The 20630-nt window shown below is 38.1% G+C and overlaps 1 protein-coding gene and 1 pseudogene across 2 annotated transcripts; both read right to left on the bottom strand.

The window, feature by feature from the left end:
• Positions 1 to 2285: 2285 nt before the first annotated feature.
• Positions 2286 to 3844, bottom strand: LOC124894982 (annotated as a pseudogene).
• Positions 3845 to 5329: 1485 nt separating this feature from the next.
• On the bottom strand, positions 5330 to 19932 carry LOC107854755 (elongation factor Ts, mitochondrial-like). 2 transcript variants are annotated; one of them, XM_047405471.1, is made up of 10 exons: positions 19671 to 19901; positions 18143 to 18239; positions 17633 to 17955; positions 17363 to 17535; positions 16138 to 16218; positions 15639 to 15813; positions 13309 to 13493; positions 12531 to 12656; positions 6238 to 6326; positions 5330 to 5737 (listed from the first exon to the last, which is right to left on the bottom strand). In XM_047405471.1, exons 3-10 carry the CDS (start codon positions 17931 to 17933, stop codon positions 5692 to 5694), a joined length of 1176 nt encoding a protein of 391 aa, XP_047261427.1. In that variant the 5' UTR covers positions 17934 to 17955; positions 18143 to 18239; positions 19671 to 19901; the 3' UTR covers positions 5330 to 5691. The 2 variants fall into 2 exon arrangements, with proteins under 2 accessions (XP_047261427.1, XP_047261428.1); XM_047405472.1 differs by lacking the exon at positions 18143 to 18239 and having other exon boundaries at positions 19671 to 19932.
• Between the last annotated feature and the right edge of the window lie 698 nt (positions 19933 to 20630).

The raw sequence follows: 20630 nt of genomic DNA, 5'->3' as shown, positions 1-20630 counted from the left end.
CTAGCCCACTTCGAAACCGTGGGCTATCTACCTCATTTACGAAAATTGACTCACAAATGTCGAAATCGACATTCACATCCGCCTTACCATGCTATTTTTCTCTTCAAATCGTTTACTTTTAATCAAATTTTTGGCTAAAGAAGAATGAAAATTTCGTACCGAATTGGGGAATAGTGTCGAATGAATGGGATAAAAACCATTTTTTGCAAAATCAGCTCGACCAAACTGCTTTCTGGCAGTTGATCCGCATACATCTTAAAAAGATACGCAAATTCAAAAAAAGATTGCGTCAAAAAGACATTCGAGCGCAAAGTTATAAAGGTTTAAAATTTCACCAATTTGTAATTACTTTTCTCTCTCTCCTTTCACTCCCTATTTTTTGTTGACCTTTTTATCGTACTTTATTTTTATGTACTAATCATGTGTACGTGCTTTGTGTCTTGTCTCAATAAATAGAATTGTATACAAAAGAATAATTTTTGTAAAAATATCAATTGACATTAAAATGGATAAACACCAAATAAAAAATAGCCCATTGCGTCGTTTCGCCCGTTTAACAACCCAAACGACCTCGCTGGGCTACCCTAGGCCTCTCTTGAGCCTGCTGAGGGCCACCGGTCGATTTCGACCCAAGACTCACTTGGTCCCCAGGCCCACCCCGAGAACCGTGCGCTAACATCCACCAAAACGACCCAAAATGGTCCATTCATGTTGTTTCACTCGTACGACCACCTAAATGGCCTAGGCGGCCCTTCTGGACCACCCACATCCGTTTCACGTTCTCACTGTGAGCCGCCTATCAATTTTGGCCTTCGTTCGTGCTATTTCAGTCGTTTGACCACTCAAACAGACTAGTTGGCTATATCGGACTACCAATATTTTCTCTACATCCTTCGGAGGGTTGCCTGTCTATTTTTACCCATATCTGCCGTCGAGCCTCGGGCCTACCTAATAAACCGTGGGCTGACGCCCACCGAAACGGCCCTTTAACGCCATTTCGATCATTTGACCACCAAAATAGCCCTGGCGGCCCCACTAAACCACCCTCATCTGCTCTACAGCCGTCGGGAGGGCTGCCTCTCGATTTTCGCCCACATCTACTGTTTTGCCCTGGGCGTACCCAACGAGTCATGGGCTAAACCCACCGAAATGACCTAAAAATAGCTTGTTCATGCCGTTTCGCCCGTTTGACCGACCAAATGGCCCAGGCGGCGGCGTCGGACGACCCATAAATACTCCACAGCCCCAGGGGGCCATTTATCGATTTTAGCCGACATCCACTACTGGACCCCGATCCCACCCAACGAATCAAGATGGCCTAGAAATTTCCCGTTCGCGCCGTTTCACCCGTTTGACCACTCAAATGCACCCATATCCGCTCCTCAGCCCACCGGAGGGGCCGCCTGTCGATTTTTGCCTACATCTGTCGCTGTGCCCCAGGCCCACCCAACGAAACGTGGGCTAACACCCACAGAAACGATCCAAAAATAGTTGTTCACGCCGTTTCGCCCGTTTGACCACCAAAATGGACCAGGCAGCCTCACTGGACCACCTACATCCGCTCCACAACCCCCGGGGGGGCAACCTGTCAATTTTCTCCCACATCCGCAACTGGCCCCAGGCCCACACACCAAACCGTCTAATCTCTGTTGCTGGATTCTAGTTGGATAGCCTCCTCAAACTAAATGACACCCGTTCATGGAGCAATAAGATGACTCTCATACATCATCTTTGCAAGGTAAAGATCTTCACTTGAAATAGATTGACAAGATCAGAATAATGGGATTACAAATTTTCCCGGATGAAATGTTTACTGCTACAATTTTCATCTCATTGATATCGCTTTTTCCTCTAACACTTGATCTTAGCAAGCCTCCGACAGATACTCGCTGACAAATCGCCTGAACTACTCGAGTTTTCTAAAGATCTTTCCAGCTTGGAACCTGCATCAAAGGTATCTTTACTTGAACCGGCTGATGACATTGTTATCTTTACTTTACGGATGCAATTACTGAGTGAATACCAATTTTGTTCAGATACAACTGAAATTTTTGGCGAAGGAAATGCAATATATTAGCAAAGGAACGGAGAAAGTTGTACACGAGCTGTCCAGGTCGAAAAATGACAGGACCTATGTCTGAGAATTTCTGTAAGGTAATCTATCTGTTGAACAAAGAAAGTAAATAAAACTTCAATTTGATCATTCTATGATAATTGTCCTTCAAAAGCATAGTACTTTCTTTGATCCATCAACTCTAACAACCTATTGAAAAAGAGAATATAGATTAATTAACTGGTGAACGGGGAGCGTCCCATACATCAAGCACATATTCGTTTCTATGAAGAGCAAAAAGGCGAGCGCCCCCAATTGAAAAACCCCAAATTGGACCACCGCGACTCTGTTGAAACTGTGATGTTGGAACCCAATCAGAACCACAATGAACTGAGATAGTATCGTTCATTGATGAGAAGAATTGCCCCTCGTGAAATGCCAGCTTGGGATAACAACATTCCTGCTGGTCATAATGAGAGTTAATATCATCATTCCTACAAGAAGAAGGAAGGTTTAATATCCTTGATAGAATTTCGCCAATTCACAACTCCATCAGTACTCCTCAAATCCATGAAACGGAGACACTCGTTCCAATCTACTACACAAATTGAACTACGCTCCTCTATTGCTACCACATCTCGAAGCTGCTTGGTTTGATCATCCTCATAGTAACTCCAGTACTCACTCGACCATGACCAAACCACACTGTTTTTCCTAACATCAAACAGGCTGATACTATTCCTCGGATTGAAACTAGAAACCATCAAACATTTGGTACCATGTAGCCACTGCAACTGCTTGCATTGTTTTGAGATCGGTATGGTGATCCATCGAGGAAATCTATCCCATGTTGATCGCCAGGCCCAGTACAACTAGAGAACAACTTGTTATCTGGGCTAAAACCAAGTGCACCTGATGTATAACCTTTCAATTTATCAGTAACTTGAAATTTATACCTTAACTCTCCTGTGGAAGCATTAAATAACCCCATGCCTCCACTCCCAAGCTTTTCATCAGTGCTAACCACAATATTTTCGGAATCAATCCAACAAAGATTGTTCACCTCATTGTAATCGAGATTGATTGCACAGCATTCTTCTAGCATCCAGTCGTACACGTGAACTATACTACCATGAGCCGCACAGCACCCGCCACTCGGGCTGGCTTGAATGGCTCGAGTGATCTCACCATCCCTTACTGACCAGCCCGATATGGATCGTGCCAACCGAGGCCTATTGCCATCGAAGACCTGACATGATCCAGAATGCCATAATATTCAGCCTCTTTGGAGGAATATAAAGCTCTCCTGTTCTGAGTAAGTCCAGAAGGACACCAAAACAATCAGGATTTCTATCGATCAAGTGTTCGGTAAAATCCGAATCAGAATGTGGGTTCCAATTCTTATCTAACATGGCTCGAAATAGAGAATCTTCGCCAGCAATTTCTAAGGTTGTTACTGTAGTTTCAAAGATTCTGCCACCAACATTGAGTTTCACTCTACCTTTTGGAGTACTCATTATCAAGAATGTAAATGCAGATTACTGAAAATGAAGTTGTACTTATACTAAAGTAAATGGTATATATAGAACTAAAAAATGCAGTGTAATACATTTGGCATATGAAGAGCTTTGGTGTCTGTTTAGTTTTTCCATGATTAATTTTCTCCATGCATCGATCTATGTAAGGAATGTAAAAGGTTGTTCTTGAAATTTGAGATTATTAATAATGCTTCCTCCGTCCCCATTTTATTCGTCCCAAATTTCTTAATTTGTTGTCCCATTTTACTTGTCCTTTTTTACTTATCAAGACAAGACAATCTTTTTTCCCATTATACCCTTATTGTAATTGATTACTCCTTATTATTAGTATTCTTGAAAAATATTGCAAAGATGAGTACCATTAAGAGTACACCATTAAGAATATAAATGGTGTTTCGGTATTAGTCATCCATCAATATTGAAACTAACAACAAGACACAATTAAAAGAGGCAAAATGGTACATCCCAATTTGGAACGGAGTGAGTGTAATTTGTTTGATTTATTAAAATTTTACTATTAAGGAACATTAACTAAAGGGTAATTTGACTATGTTATCACTCATTATATAATTCTTCTAATTTATATTTCTCTGCATCTTATTGGTATCTCTCCATTTTATGACTAAAGGTAAACGTGGAAACAAGCTACTAATTACTCCATCCATTTCTTTTTATTTGATCTATTTAAATTGTACTTGTGTTCTTAAATATTTGTACATAATATTTGTAATTTAATCTTTCAATAATAGTTTGAACAAATTCTTCCTATTGTGTCACTTTTTTAGTACAAAGCAGGTCGAACTAATGGAAGTGAACAAGCAAAAAGCTTAGCACTACTAAGATGCTTGTAACATAGTCTATACTTCAATAGCAATAAATGCTTCTTTCTTTGTTGAGCCATGCAACTCTTTTTTGGTAACCCCTCCTTAGGAGCTCCGACCCTTTTTCTCCCTTGCTACTCGAATTCACAACCTCAAGGTTGGAAGAGAGGGGTGCTTAGCGTCCAAGCTACTCCCTCTTGTCGAACCATAGGTGGGGTAACAACACTAGTTATAGGGAAGAGAGTGCTCATGCTAAAAAGGCATTTAGATTTCAGCAGGTGGTTTGATGTTTCCATAGATACCAAAATATACAAGCTAGGATCATCTTCCATATTTTCTTGAGGTTGAGACCAACTTAATCCATACTTTTGCTGATACTTGCATTTCCCAAGATTGATAGGAACATACTTGTCTTGAGCTGGGTATCTATCGGAAACAGCCTCTCAGCAGTATGGACTGTGTACATCTTACCCTCCTCAGACCCCACTTTGTGGGAATACACTGGGTTTTTTGTTGTTGATTGGAACATACTTGCATATCAGCAGCCACTGGAGAGTGTAGGAATAACCTGTTGATGGACTCTGAGTTGTGCTGCAAACACAAGTAGCATCTATTGACCAATTGGAAGTTCCTTTGTTCAGAGATTGTATTGAGTTAGACAACCTCCTTCGAGAGCTCTCCATGTGAAACATATAACCTTTAGGTTCCTTGTGCATATGAGAAAATTGCTTGGTTCTGAGACCAAAACGATTGGATTTTTTTGCAAATCACCCAAAGTATATGCATAATAACTCGATAAGTTCATCTCAATGTGTAAACTCGATTCTCTAAGGCAAGCAACTTTCAAGCAAAGGGCAAATAATGAATTAAACGTACCACTAAAAGGAGTTAAGACTAGAATTTGAGGCAGAGAACAATGAAATGAAAGCATTAAGGGACTTCACTTTCATGATGAATAGTCAGACTAGTAATTAGTAAACATCATACTCTTGTACACTCCTCTTAGTTATCAGTCTACTATCCATGATATGAACCTAACCCACCATCACGTGTTGCTCTCTTACCAGTAGACCAAAACGCTAGATCAATCAAGACCTTATTCTTTTACACTATTGACTATGAAAATTCAAAAGTGTAATACAAAACCTCCTCAGGGTAAGCTAGCGCGTATAGACTCCGTTCTGCAGTGCCATCATGAAGACTATAATCAGAAGATCAAAAACTAGCAAGTAGAGTGTCTTGGGGAGTTCTCTCACGATCGTAACATCAGTTATTCATCTCAAGCAGCATTAGCAAAAGGTTCACTTTCAGTCGATGCTTCAAGCCTGCAAGATTATAACCAAATACATACAGGAGTCAAACTACGCAAAAACGAGTTATAGGACAAGGCAGGGCCTGATGGCACAACATTTGCAGCCCTGAATACCTACTTCAGAGAACAGAATAAACTCTTCTATTATCTTTTCCTGACATGTTACGACAGAATCTGTGTCGTATAATAAAGGTTAAGTAACTGTCATTATGGAGTTATTTTGTTAGTAAAATGCTTGTCTCACCAACAATGAAAAGCATGACAAGAAAAACAGGCAGGAAAGAGGGGAAAACACCCATTGATAGAAGAAAAACCCACAACTTTGTGAAGCTTAAATAATATTCCTGCTTGAACTGGCAGGTGGCGCAATTGTGTCATTAAATTCAAGATAGAAGTTCCAAGGCTTAGCAACAAGATGAAAATTAAAGGAAGCATATATAACTTTTTTCTCCGAGATAATTTAACCCGGAAAACTAGAGAATTGAAGTTCAAAAGTATCGTGTATATATTTACCCCTGAAGTCCTTCGCCAACTTCCATTCTTAGAAAGCTTCCTATCTTAACGGGTGAACCAACATCCTTGGATAGATTGCTTAACAATGTCTGCAAGTTTTCCATAGAGGAGTCAATTAGTTAATCATCTATATAAACACCGTATGAGAATCCAGTACATGTACGAAACGATGCAAATTACAATCTGCAAGATGGTAGAATCTAAAACGTGGTTGTATAACCAACTAAACAAAATAACATCCTCGGAAAACCAGAGCAAAAAAGTAATTTGATGTTTATAACAAACATTTACTTTCTTTCAGGATGGAGTAATCCGACAATTGAAAGGGAAGATCAAGTTATCTTCCTTCCTTCAAGGTGATACGCTGCCTTGCACAAATCTCCAAACATATGTAGATACAGAAATACATCTAGATAGGACCCAACACAACATAAAAGATTCAATTAAACAAGAGATGAAAACATGAACAAAAGGATGTCTGCAACATCTAGCCTAGCCACTAACTCCATATTTGCAACAGTAGTTGGGCCAATACAAGTGCAAGTCCTTACAACAACTCGTTCAATTTTCAGAAGATGGGCTCCCAAGCCAAATAACATAAACTGGTTTAAGTTATTACTTCCACAGATGTAAGATCTTCGTTGCAATTGTTGAAGGAGCTGTAAAGCCCTAAAGCGCGACCAGGTAGGGTGTTTCATGCACTTGTATAAACAAGCAATCAAATGCCTGTTCTTTATTTTTTTTATTTTTTTAAAAAAGTTCATTTATGAGGCCATTGTGCTCTCTGTATGTTCATCAAAAACAATTTATTAATGATCACAAATAAATTCAACTGATAAAGAATCTGTAATAGAAACAGATATACAGGGCTAATCGAAGTGATAAGCAACCAACTGAGAATTGCAAAAAGGTGACAAACAGAACCAGCAAGAACTGTCCAAACCTAGCATCAAGCTCCCGTTCTGCGCATAGTTATATAGAAGAAGAGCATGTTGATGTTAGAGTAAGACGAATAAGAGATTGAGGCCTATAACTCTAGTGGTACCTATTAAAGCCATGGAGGCTGGAGTAGTAGGAGAAAGTTATGGATGGACATCCTAGTATGTGAAAAGACAATTTCTGAACTTAGTATAAGAAAACCAGATAAATCTAAGTTCGAAATTAAAACTTTATATTTGCATCTGAATCAAAAATTTAAGATGGTTCTTCGACTTGATTCAATATGGTTCTTCCACATAATTAACATGCTATTGTAATTTTAATTGACTGCAACATAAGTAACAAGCTTATCAGTGCTTCCTCTGATGCCTTATTTCAGTCTTCTTGATTCTATCGTTTTGTTGTGTTGTTCTTTTTCTGTAGTTGCTCATGCAGTTTCGATACCAGAAAGATTGCCTGAACTTGGATAAACTCCATAAAAAGGTGGATCACCCGACAAATGGACAAGCTCAAAGAGGGAGGAAGACAGGAACTATGCTTTCAGAGGTGTCGGCCAAAAATTATGAGTGCAGGAATATTTTTAATTCCTTTGCTGTTGTTATTCAATACAGTATTTTTTGAAATCTCCTATACTAAAAGCCATTTAAATTTTTTAAAGAATTTTCTCTCTCAGGCACAATTCCCATTTCAACCCAAAACCCCAACGGTGGTTCTTCTTCTGATCACTGGAACCCATCTTCTCCATATTAATCAAATAGGAAGTCTGGGTACATCATATATTAACTGTGACAGGTTCTATGAAGACTTGTATAGCCTTGATAAAAAGAACACAGTGCAAAGAGACATGCAAAGGGGCGATAAACAATGGCGATAACAACTGGAGAAGGTGAGGGGGGATCCAGAATAATGATGGTGGAGAAAGATAATCAAGTAAGTCTAGCGGAGAAAGACAAAGTATCTGAAGAAGGGCAAATGGTACTGGCAGTTCAAGACTCAGATGTTGTAATTGAGAATTGGGAGGTTCAAGATGCAGAACCCTTAATCATCCAATCTCAATCTAAGTTGCTCGGACTCTCCAAAAATGTGGCCGCAACCATATAGGATCATTCAGAAATGCACTACTTTTGAAGGATCCGACACGCACCAGATGACATTTTGAAGAGTCCGACACGCACCAGATGACATTATGAAGAGTCCGAGCAACATAGATCTCAATTAGCATTACAGGAGAAAGAGAAACAAATATCCCTATGGGTACAGCAAAATTTGACGATAATTGGGAAGCTGTTGGGGGCAGATTTTCAGGGGCATGAAGCAGCCCTGGAACTACTACTACAGGTGGATAGCAGCAGAGCAGCAAGAAGAATGAATCTGCAGTTATTTGTACGAAGACAAGATTCAAATGGACGCAGGTCTTACAAGCTAGGTAGATTTTGATGTCAAATTCAAAAGTAGCGGAAACAGAGGTAAGGGGAAGATCAACCTGCAAAGTGCTTATGCAGTTCAAACTAATCTCATGGAATGTTAGGGGACTAAATTGTAGAGACAAAAGAAGGTTAATTAAGAGTATGGTTTTAAACTGGAATGCACATATATGCTGCTTTCAAGAAACGAAACTGGAGGGGGAAATCACAGAAATGGTAAAGCAATTATTGGGAGGTAGATGGGTAAGATCTGCATGCTGGGAGGCTAGTAGAACCGTGGGGGGGGGGGGGGGGGGGGGGGGAACTCTTTTAATGTGGGACAGCAGAGTGTGGAAGGAGGAGGTGCTGGAGACTGGAATGTATACGATTTTTGTCAAATTTGAAGCACAGCTTCAAAATTTTTCGTGTTACATTACTGGTATATATGCACCCAATTGCTACATCGAAAGGAGGTCAGTGTGGGAGGAAATTGGAGCTATTAGAGATCTAATTGAAGGACTATGGGCTATATGTGGGGATTTCAATGTTTGCAGGTTCATCTTTGAAAAGAGAAATTGTACCAGAAGAACAAAGGAATGAAGAAAATTTTTTATTTCATTGAAGATTTATATACAATTGATCTTCAAATGGAAAATGCAACATACACATGGTATAAAGGAGATAATCCTGAAGCAGCAACCAGAATTGACAGAATCCTGATTTCAGAAGAATGGGCTAAAAGTTTCAATAACTTGAAACAGATCCCATTGCAGAGAATCATTTCAGATCATATTCCTATTGCTTTACAGGGAGTTGCTTGGAACAGAAATAAAAAACACTTTAAATTTGAAAATTGGTGGCTTGATACTGAGGCTTCATAGATAAAGTTAGAGAATGGTGGAACAATTTCAAACTTGAGGGGAGACCTGATTTTATTCTGGCTTGCAAAATGAAAGCTTTGAAAAATAAATTCAAGGAGTGGAGTAGAGTGCACAAGGAATTAAATTTAAATGGCTTTTAGTATAGGAGATTTCAAATACTGAAGACATCATGAAGGCTTTTCAAAATTGCTATGATCAAGAAATGTTTGAAAAAAGCTTCAATGCAACTTTCATAGCATGATACCAAAGAAGAAAGGAGCCTCTGAATTGAGAGATTTCAGACTAATCAGTCTGACTGGAAGCATGTATAAAATTTTCTCCAAGGTGCTTACAGAAAGGTGTAATGGAAAAGCTGGTAGACTCTCAACAAATGACATTTATCAAGGATAGACAAATCACGGATGCAGTCTTAGTTGCTAATGAAGCTGTGGGATCAAGACTCGGTCAGAAAAAAGCAGGAATTCTCTGTAAATTAGACATAGAAAGGGCCTATGATCATGTGAATTGGGGCTATCTTTTGGGAGCTTTGGAGATGACGAGGTTTGGGTAAAAGTGGATACATTGGATAAAATATTGTATTTCAACAGTAAAATTTCAGTTCTGGTTAATGGAGCACCTGCTGGATTCTTTAGAGCTCAAAAGAGTTCGGGGATCCCCCCTCGCCTTTCCTATGCTTGCTAGCAATGGAGGGTCTAAACAACATGGTTAACACTGTTAATACAAATGGTTGGATCAGAGGATTTAATGTGGCTAGATTAGGCAGAGAAAGCCTAGAAAGTGACTCATCCGCAATGCAATACGTTGATGATACACTCATCTTCTGTGGGGCTGAAGAAGATCAAATCAAGTATCTGAGGGTGATTTTGGTTTTGTTTGAAGGGATTTCTGGACTACATATTAATTGGAAAAACAGTTTCCTATATCCGATAAATAATGAAGCCAACATTGAGGTTTCAAATACAATACTGGGTGGACAGGTGGGAATACTTCCAACCACATACTTGCAAATGCCTTTAGGAGCTAAATCCAAATCTTCTAGGACTTAGAATACAGTGATTGAAAAATGTGAGAAGAAACTGGCCAGATGAAGGGACAAATACTTGTCCCTTGGAGGCAGAGTAACACTTATCAACTCTGTGCTAGATTCCATTGCAACATACATTATGTCTCTATTTCCAACACCTGCAGGGATTATCAATAGATTGGACAAGGTCAGAAGGAAGTTCCTATGGAAGGGAAACAGAAGGAGGTGATTGCAGAAAAGAGATAGAGGTTTGGGGGGGGGAGGGGATAAAGAACTTGAAAAATCACAATAAGGCTTTTAGAATGATGTGGCTCTGGAGGTATTGAAATGGCAAGCAACAACCATTGGGGAAAGTCATTGAAGCAAAATATGAGGAGAAAGACAGGTGGATGACAAAAGAAGTTACTGAACCATATGGAATCATCTTGTGGAGATCTATCAGAACACTCCGGAATGAGCTTAAGAGCAACACCAAAATCAAAGTGAACAATGGGGAAAGACAAGACTTTGGAAAGAGAAATGGCATGAAGCAAGTATCCTGGAAAACCTCTTTCCAAACTTGCATACATAGCAACACAACAACACATTACTATAGCAGAAATGTGGACACATGAAGGGTGGGATATCACCTTCAGAAGACAGATAAATGATTGGGGAATTCCAAGAGTGGCAGAGTTTTTCAACACAATTGGCCAGTTCAATGGAACATAGGAGGGGGAAGATGAGCTATGGTGGCAGGGCAATGAGAAAGGCACATACAAGGTTAGCAAAGCATACAAGAAACTGAATCTCCCTAACCAACCGACCATCAACTGGCCATGGAAGAAAATCTAGAGGGTCAAAATTCATTATAAAGTAGTCTGTTTTGTCTGTCTCTTGTATAAAGAGGCTGTTCTCACAAAGGACAACTTAATGAAGATGAGGATGACATTAGATCCTGCATGTTTGTTGTGTGGGGAGAAGCCAGAAACTGTAAGCAACCTATTTTTGCATTGTAACTTTACATGTCAACTATGGAGGATGTTTTAAACTTGAGAGGTATATCTTGGTCCATAACAGGAAAGATCACACAGACACTTCAAAGCTGGGAAGAGAGAGGGATACTGGCCAATAGCATAAGCAGATGGGGAATCATTCCAGCCAGTATATGGTGGACTATATGGCGGGAGAGAAATGCTAGGTGTCTTGAGAAAACAGAAAATAGCATACAGCAGATCAAGCTGAATTGTATCTTGACTGTGTGTTTCTGGTGTAATCAGATTTAGTCTAATGATCCTGTCTCTATTATTGAAGTTCTAGGCTCATTATAGACATAGGATGATAGGTTTTTGTACATATGGTTGTAGTACAACCCATGTACTACTCTTCTCTGATATATAAATACAAAGTTACCGATTTCGAGAAAAAAAAATTCTCCAATTTTTTATATACATTCAGAAACATACAATTATCTGTCTTCATTCTGCATTTATAGTCACTAACATGTGTATTTGGTTGCATTTTGCACTTAAATCATCAGCAGGCCTTGGCATTTTACAGTGGCTTTCGCTTATCGCCGAAAGATCATGGAGCAGTTTGAGAGAAAAGCTGGTTACAAACTTTGAGCGAAAATCTGGTAATAAAAGGTCCCTAATCTGATCTTATGTACCAACACTTTCAGTTAGTGACCATTTTGAATTAGGACACACACCCCAACCCACATGAGCAGGATAAATGGTGCATATCTTGGTAACAATTACAATAGCCCAACCTAGATAAGAGAGGGTATATCTGACCCATTTTCATACCAATTCTAACACCCAAGCCATATCAAAAGCAATTAAAGTAATAGAGCCCCCAAGTCCAGATGTGGTACATCTACCTCTAGTTTGGATTTTCATCTTGGTCCTGAATGCACACTAACAAGCATCAAGGAACTATTCTATGAAAATATCGGGTATTCAAAAGAGAAGTTTGGACTGTGACGAGAACGTGATCTTCTAGTGAAAAGGAGTAGAAACAGAAATCTAGCAAAATGGCATCCCAGCTAAACGATTACTTTCTTACCTTGACACTCATTGTGTCATTCACAATAAATTTCTGCTCCATGAAAACTACTTCCTCAAAATACTTGCGCAAACGACCTTCAACCATTTTTTCTATGGCAATCTGAGGCTTCCCGGAACTCTCTGCCTGTAAAGGAAAACAAAATAAGTACTTAGAATTTGAATTTACAAAACCTTACAAGATGATGCACATATAATGGGCGCACGCTTCATAATTGATCAAAAAGATATGGGTTGCTGCTGACGTTGATGAAACATATTGAAGCATTGGAATAATCTCCTGGGTCCTAACAGTTGATGCAGTGCAACTTCTAGTTACCAAACTTCTAGAGACACATCACTGTCTTTGTTTTAAAAATGACAGCAAAAGAAACTATCTGAGCATTACTAAAGTATAACAAAAATGAAGAATAGGACATGTCATATCCTTGAGTAACATTTGCTTTTTATATGTAGGAAAAATCTACATGCCCTATATCTTAAATGAAGTATTCAAGGTTCTTTAAAGTGTTTCACAGCATCAAATAGAAAGAAACAAAGCTATTAGATTACAAGATAAGAATGCTCCAACCACCTTCCATACTTCCGTAACCACCCCCAACCCAAAAAGGAAAAGGAAAAAGAAAAGAAAGAAAGGAATGACAATGTATAACAAGCATTTTTCTGACCACAAGCATCGTAGATCAGATTTTAGTGGTCTATCAGTCTTTGATTTCACAAATCCTATATTTCCACATGAACCCAACAGAAATAAGTCATAAGTCTGCATTGATAAGTACCTGAGATTTGAGAATCTCGCGTTCATTGTGTAGCGCATCAGAGGAAACATCTTCTTTCGTCAAGAACAATGGCTTTGCAGCAACAACATGCATTGCTAATTCTGATCCAACACGCTGAAGTGCATCTTGTGAGACATTCTTATCTTCTACTTCAAGTGATAACATCCCGGCAATACGTCCAACACCTGCATAGTCTCACAAGTGTTAAATCTACTATTACTTCAAATATCAAAGCTCCAGTTTTTCATTATGAACTGATACATTAATAGCAAAAGCAGCCAGAAGATGCATAGATTACAAAATAAAAGAAGATATCAGCTATCATAAGACTAGGGAGTTGATAAGATCCAAAAATTGATCAGAGTTACACTCAGGGGTAAGATTAACCCAACAAAAGAGGGAAACCAAACATGTGATTGAGAAAATAACTGGCAATTGAGATACCATCAAAGAATCTTTGATTCCTTTCCATCCATAGGCACCACAAAATAGTTGCAGGAACCATAGACCAGATCTTCTGGATTGAATCCTCAACTTTCCAGGAAATTCCAGCTGACAACAGCTTCCCTGACATTGCATGGCATAGTCCATTGCAGTCCAAAAGTGTTAGAAACATAGTCCATATGTCTGCTGCACTGGACAATGGAGGAACAGGTGATCGTCTGATCGATTGTTTCGGCATTGCAAAGACGATATGGCATCTGTTAACTGAAAACGTCTCCTTCTGATGAGATTGCCTTGAGTTAGGATAGGAATGCACCATTTACAATTATCCAACTGAAAACACTAACTTTTGGGGACAATTTAGTCTCTTCCCTAAAGTCTCCAAGGCCAGTGATCAATCAATTCTTTGTTAGAGCTCAAAGTATGATAACTAGCACTGACTGAGTATGACTCACCCATACTGCTGTCCCATTTGAGTTTGTCCCTACTTTGAGTATTGATTAGTCAATACTGAAGGCTACCAAGAAGTGTTATCAGGTCTTCCAATCACTCAGATTCCTTTTCTTTAACTTGGATTTCATGTACACCCCCACCCCCACCCTTCCAGGTGCAAGGGTAGAGACTGAATTAGTTGCAATTGAGAACAATCTTAGATAAGCATCCTTCAGGGTGGTATGGCCATCCATTGATCTTTCCAAAATAGAATGTGACCCACATTTCCCACCTAAAATGATGACTTGAGGGCGAACTCATCCCACAGATTCCTGATACCCTCCACAGCTCACATCCATAAGGTGATCTAACAGTATTGGAGCACCAGTGACAATTACAACCATACTTGGCTTGAACTACGTCCTTCCAAAGACCAAATACCTTCAATGCCATTTCACTACCATGCTCTTGTTGTGTAACGCCAACTCCTTCACCACCAAGCCCCCAAGAGATTTAGAAGTATAACTTTAGGGCATTTAACACTGTGGAACTTATGAATTTTACTGTTGCCCTCCCACAAACAACAACATACCCAGTGTATTCCCACAAAGTGGGGTAAAGGGCAGCCCGGTGCACTCCCACATGAAAGGATATTTGAGTCTATCAAGCAGTTTTTTGTACTTTGGTTGGAATTGGAAGGAGGGGCATAAATTAGGCAACATTGTCCAAAGCATTACTTATAAAAATTAGTCCACCACCTAAAGAAAGATATTTTTGTTGTCAGATAGCCAATCTTTTCTCAAATTTTTCAATGACCACATTCCATATTTCAGTTGACCTATGTCTAGCCCTCAGAAAGGCCAAGATCGGTGGTAGAAAATGAACTGGTATTGCAAGAAAATGAACTGGTATTGCAACACATAATATCAGCCAGTACCTCCAACTCAGGGACCACATTAACAACATAAATGATACTTTTTGACATGTCAATATCCAGCACTGACAGCTTCAAATATCACCAGTGATAATATCAATTTTGCTAATAAAACGACTACTTCGCTAGTATTATGAGTTCAAAGATTTAGCACCAGCAGTGGAAGAAAAACTTTTCTCCATGTTAAAAATTGTCTAAGTGATGAGGGGCCTTACCAAAAAGAGAATTAGAGGAAGGGGGGAACTGGTGCACATTTCCCTAGTCAGCAAGCGAAGGGGTCATTTTTTATCAGGGGAGAAGCTTTTCCACTCAAAAGCTCCAGTATGCTTAATATACACATATATAATTTCATTTACAAATCCTTTTGTAACTAATTTGCATCTTCTTGATGCCTTTAATGAAACATTTACTTTATCAAAAAAATAATTTCATTTACAAATCCGAACATGCACAAACAAAAAGAAAAAAAAATGTGTGAAATATGCCTTGGATACATCAAGGCATCTTATATGGATTCTACCTGGCCGAGGGCTTGTATGTAGATACGTTGATATCACACCAAGCGATGGAGCAGACACTGCAAACCCTCTTCTTAGTTTGACATTCTCCCCCATCATTGCAGCTACTTCAGCTATTGCATTTTGCACACTTTTTTCTCCACTCAATTTAGGATGGTCAAGGTTCAGCTTCAACTCCTGTAGAAAACAAAGAATTTAAAGGGTTCTGATCTTTGATAGATAAGCAGAGCTGCACAAACACAAGAGGATTTAAACTTGCAATATGAAAACTAGACAGCTCCAGTTGTCAGGATGCTTCTACATGAAAGCATAAATTAACTGAAAACTCCTAATAATCAATATTAAAAGTAATTACATACGTGTACAAAATATCCAAATGTTAAACATGATGATACTTTGAGGTCCTAAAACTAGTGTAAACAGTAAATATATACCATATGTGAGAATTAGAAAAAGACATGGATTAGCCTCATGTAGAGAAAGACTATGAAGACCATTTACCTCCAGATGTCCAACAGGAAAAGCAGCAAAAGACTGTCCTGAGCCTTCAAGCAGCAATGCCAATTTTGCCAAAGATGAGGCCTATTCATGATGCATATATAAAATAACAACTCTATGAGACAGTATCGCATGGGAGGGTAGAGGAAGGTTACTACTAAATTATGTCAAAAAGAAACTTGTTTAGACTCCATTTTGTGGGAATATACGGGGTATATTGTTGTCATAGAAACTTATTTAGAGGACAACAGAAACAACAATATATCCCAGAAACTTATTTAGAGGACAACAGAAACAACAATATATCCCCAGTGTGATCCAATAAGTGGGGTCTGGGGAGGGAGGGTGTATGCAAACCTTACCTACCTTGGGTAGGGTAGAGACTAGAGAGGATGTTTCCGATAAGACCCTCGGCTCGAGAAAACGTTTTTAAAACAGGTTTGAAAAGTACAAGAGTACAAAGCTATAAAAACCTATTTAAAGGACCATTAATGAAAATACAATCTCCAAAACCATAAATATGAGGATTCTCTTGCAAAATCTAAGCGAAATATGTACTCTCTCTGTTCAGAGAACATATTATACTTTTCGCCCAAGTTGTGCCACAACTAAAATCAATTTCCTTAAAATGGAATATCCTTAATACTCCCTCTGTTTCAAATTACTTGACCCCTATGCTAAAAATATATGTTTCATTTTACTTGTCCATTTTAGCAAATCAAGAGCTTTATTACATCTTTTACCATACTACCCTCAGTATTCAATAAGTAGTAGTCAAATTTTAGAGTTTCAAAACATCATTAATAAGGTTAGTTTAGTAAAATACACCTTTAACTAAAGATTTCTTAAGGGGTGTTTCAGGTCAACAAGGACCAAGTAATATGAAACGGAGGGAGTATGTATGACAAGTTTAAAAGAGTCCCACTTTTACTCCTCCCTACATCTAAAAACATGACAGAAAGTATCAGTTATAGAATAAGTATCTATAACCCATATTACAAACTCCAACTTAATAAACTATCCCAAGTTAAAATTTCTTATAAAAACTAGGAATACTCAGACCTAACATTCAATTTGTATCTGGAAAGTATCAGTTATAGAATAAGTATCTAGTTCAGCTTTCCTATTTCATGTTCATCCAGATGCAGTAACAGCGTTACATAGAACTTTGTCTCAATATTTACTCTAACCAGAAAAATTAAGTAGGGGCAGAAGCTCTCGTACTAACCAAGTATTGAAAAATTTCATTCCTTGCAACAAAATCTGTTTCACAGTTAAGTTCAATCACAGCTGCCTTCTTTTCATTCTGTGCCAAGGCAAGCAACCCTTCAGCAGCAGTTCGAGACGACTTCTTTGATGCAAGAACTATCCCTCTTTTTCTTAGGTCTTTCTGAGCAGCCTCTGCATTGAAGAGATATTATCACTTCATTCTAAACCAAGAATGGCAATGAATAATAGGAAGTTGAGTAAGGAAAAAACAAATGATTTGTACACTTGCCAATATCCCAATTGCTAGTGACAAGAGCAGCTTTGACTTCTTTTATTGGAGCACTTGTTCTTTCTCTCAGCAGCTTTATTAAGTTCATCTGCTCCGACGAGGAAATCTCGGCTGAATATCCCCTAATAGAGACTGCAAATGTTCTAGGCCCATTCCCATGTTTGTGAAAATATCCTCTAGACTCGGCAATGGAATTTCCATTACGTCTCAAGGTAGAATAGCCGTGTCCAAAACATATAGAACTATTTAAACTCTTGTATATGATTGAAATAGGACGTTTTACACCACGATAAAATACCATCTTCTAATTAGTAGAATGTGATCTGAAAATTAAGAAACAAGAATATCTTTAGTGTATGCATGATGATCTTAAAGCATTTGAAGAAATGTTTAGTTATATCCAAGAAAATAAATCCCCAAACACAAAGAAAACTGAAGTTCATTTGTTTGATGATTCACAACTGAGGATTCTACCAAAAAGGCAGATCACCTCTGTCAACAATAACATACCGGTGTATTCCCACAAAGTAGGGTCCTCCGGGATAGAATGTACGGAGACCATACCTCTATCTCATAGATGAGGTATAAAGGCCGTTTCCGATAGACCCTGGGCTCAAGACAAAAATAGTCTTAAAAAATGTAATGGGAGTACAAAAGACAATAGATAATATAAAAAACAACAAATAATAAAAGAAAAAGTACTACAGCAAAATAATACGTCATTCGAACTATCCGAAAACAATAGATAGTAACAAAAATTGAACATGGAAGAAAATGTGATTCTCAAAGTGGGAAATGGCAACAAGTTCAAGTTTTCGAAAGATGGTTGGATTGATCAAACTCCTTTGACTGAGTTATTTCAAGACCTCTTCTCAATTAGCACCAATCCAGCAGGTAGGGTCAATAAATGTTGGTCTGCACACGGGTGGAATCTCTTTCAGAAGGCTACTCTCAATGACTGGAAGTATGTAGGGTGGCTCTCCTGGAAAAACAGGAAAGAACTAAACTAGACACAAATGTACCAGACATGATCATTTGGAAGCACGGCAAGGATGAAAAGTTCACAGTTAATAGTGCATACAAAAGATGGATACAAGGGGGACTTGGAAATAATAACTATCAATGGAAGACCATATGGAGAGGCTTGATTCCTACAAAGATGAAGTGTTTCACTTGGCTAGTGATCAAAAGAGCATGTCTTACCCTAGAGGTCCTTCAGAAGCAAGGAAAGACGCTAGTCCCTAGATGCTTTCTATGCAACCTGACATGGAAGACTAATAGTCACTTATTTATGCATTGCAAGTATACAGCTCAGCTCAACTCTAGGAACTCTTTCTCAACATCAACAATTACAGTTGGTCCATGCCTGAGCACACAGCTGACTTATATAGTTGAAATGATAATGCATGCACTAGTTTAATGTGTATTAGCAGTACCTTGTTTGGTATACCTTTTTACCCTATGTATAACTAATGCACTCTATTGTGTATTGAGGTGTGTCTTACTAATATCTCAAAATCAATGGCATTAGTAATACAATGGATCTAATGCATGCATTAACATGCTTAAAGACCCTATTATCCCTCAAAAAAAATTCTGCATCCTTTCTAACATATATATTGAGGGAATTATGTAAAAAAAAAAAATTAAAAAATTATGTAATTCATGTTTTTTTTAATACATCGAACCAAACATTGCATAAGAAAAATACAAGCATAACTAACACAAAGCATTACTAATACAAGCATTACTAATAAACCATATTTTATATTATTCTTGTACACTCTACCAAACGACCCCTAATAGCAAATATATCACTTCACCAAATACTTGATCAGTTAATCTTTAAACAAACTAATCCCATTAGACGTTTCGTAATGAAATGAAAACTAGAATACAACTATATAACAGTAAATATAAGTAAATCAAGTGCAAAAAATAAAACAAAAAAATAAATTCGATTTGAAAATGAAATCTATGGAGGAGACGACAAGCTCAGCGGCAACGCCGTCGACTGGAGGAAGGACGGTGGACTTACCGGAGTAGGGTGGAAAGGTGCCGCCACCGCCGTCAAAGAGCGCATGAGGTGTAATCTAATTTTGGCTGATGGATTATGTTTACTTTTTGAGACCTCCAATTAATGCCCTGTTTGGCGTGGTATTCACTTGTTTCACTTTTTTCGTTTCGCTTGTTAAAAGTTCGGCTCATTCATATTATCGTCATTATAAAATCAGTTCATCACGAGCGGAGCTACTTTTTAGATAGAGGTTTTTCAACCGAAAATTACACTATATTTACATAACTAAAATTATTTTTTATGTGTATATAGTATATATTGAACTCCTTCGGTTAGTTTGTATGTTCACTTATGAACCCCTTAGTGAAAATTATGGCTCCGTTACTGAGCTCATCCATGTGATTACTTTTTTAACGGTGAGTTTTCAAAAATAGTTTTGTCGCCATTAAAAAGTAATCACATGGATTAGCTAGTTTTATAATGGCGATGGCTCGAATGAACAAAACTTTTAGCTGATAGCATAAATGAGCAATTTCTGATAGTTTAATGGCATATTTGAACTTTTTCTCTTAAAATTTGTTTGGCTAATTTAATTAATGATGTGGACGAATCATTGTTGACCACGTGTACAAAATGGTTTTGCCAAAAACCACCAAACTAGATTGTTAAAAACAAATGGCGTGAGCCTTTTTTGTAACGACAATAACATAAATAAACCAAACTTTAAACGGATAACATAATAGATGAGGTTTTTTTCAAAGTTCGATGACATATCTGAGTCTTTTCTCGTATAAAATATAATATCTTTTGTAGTGAAAAACGTAATACTCCCTTCGTCCCATTTTATGTGTCGTTATTTGACCGGACGCGAAGTTTAAGAAATAAGAAAAAACTTAATAAAGTTTACCAAATTATCTTTTATCAAAAAATGTGTCAATATATTTTTTTTTAATTAAGTGGGATCAATAAGGATAAAACTGT

Source organism: Capsicum annuum, unplaced genomic scaffold (genome assembly GCF_002878395.1).
Source record: "Capsicum annuum cultivar UCD-10X-F1 unplaced genomic scaffold, UCD10Xv1.1 ctg78886, whole genome shotgun sequence".
Taxonomy (NCBI): domain Eukaryota; kingdom Viridiplantae; phylum Streptophyta; class Magnoliopsida; order Solanales; family Solanaceae; genus Capsicum; species Capsicum annuum.
The sequence above is the reverse complement of the archived record's forward strand: the minus strand, read 5'-3'. Positions and strand labels throughout refer to the sequence as shown.

Bases quoted from the DNA above. Each gene is read 5' to 3' on its own strand.
- LOC107854755 (XM_047405472.1), bottom strand. From the start codon at position 17,933: ATGGTATTTTATCGTGGTGTAAAACGTCCTATTTCAATCATATACAAG. The intron at 17,536-17,632 runs GCAAGTGTACAA...TCTTCAATGCAG, and splicing joins CACTAGCAATTGGGATATTG to AGGCTGCTCAGAAAGACCTA. The intron at 5,738-6,237 runs GTAAATATATAC...ATAATCTTGCAG, and splicing joins GTTGGCGAAGGACTTCAGGG to GCTTGAAGCATCGACTGAAA.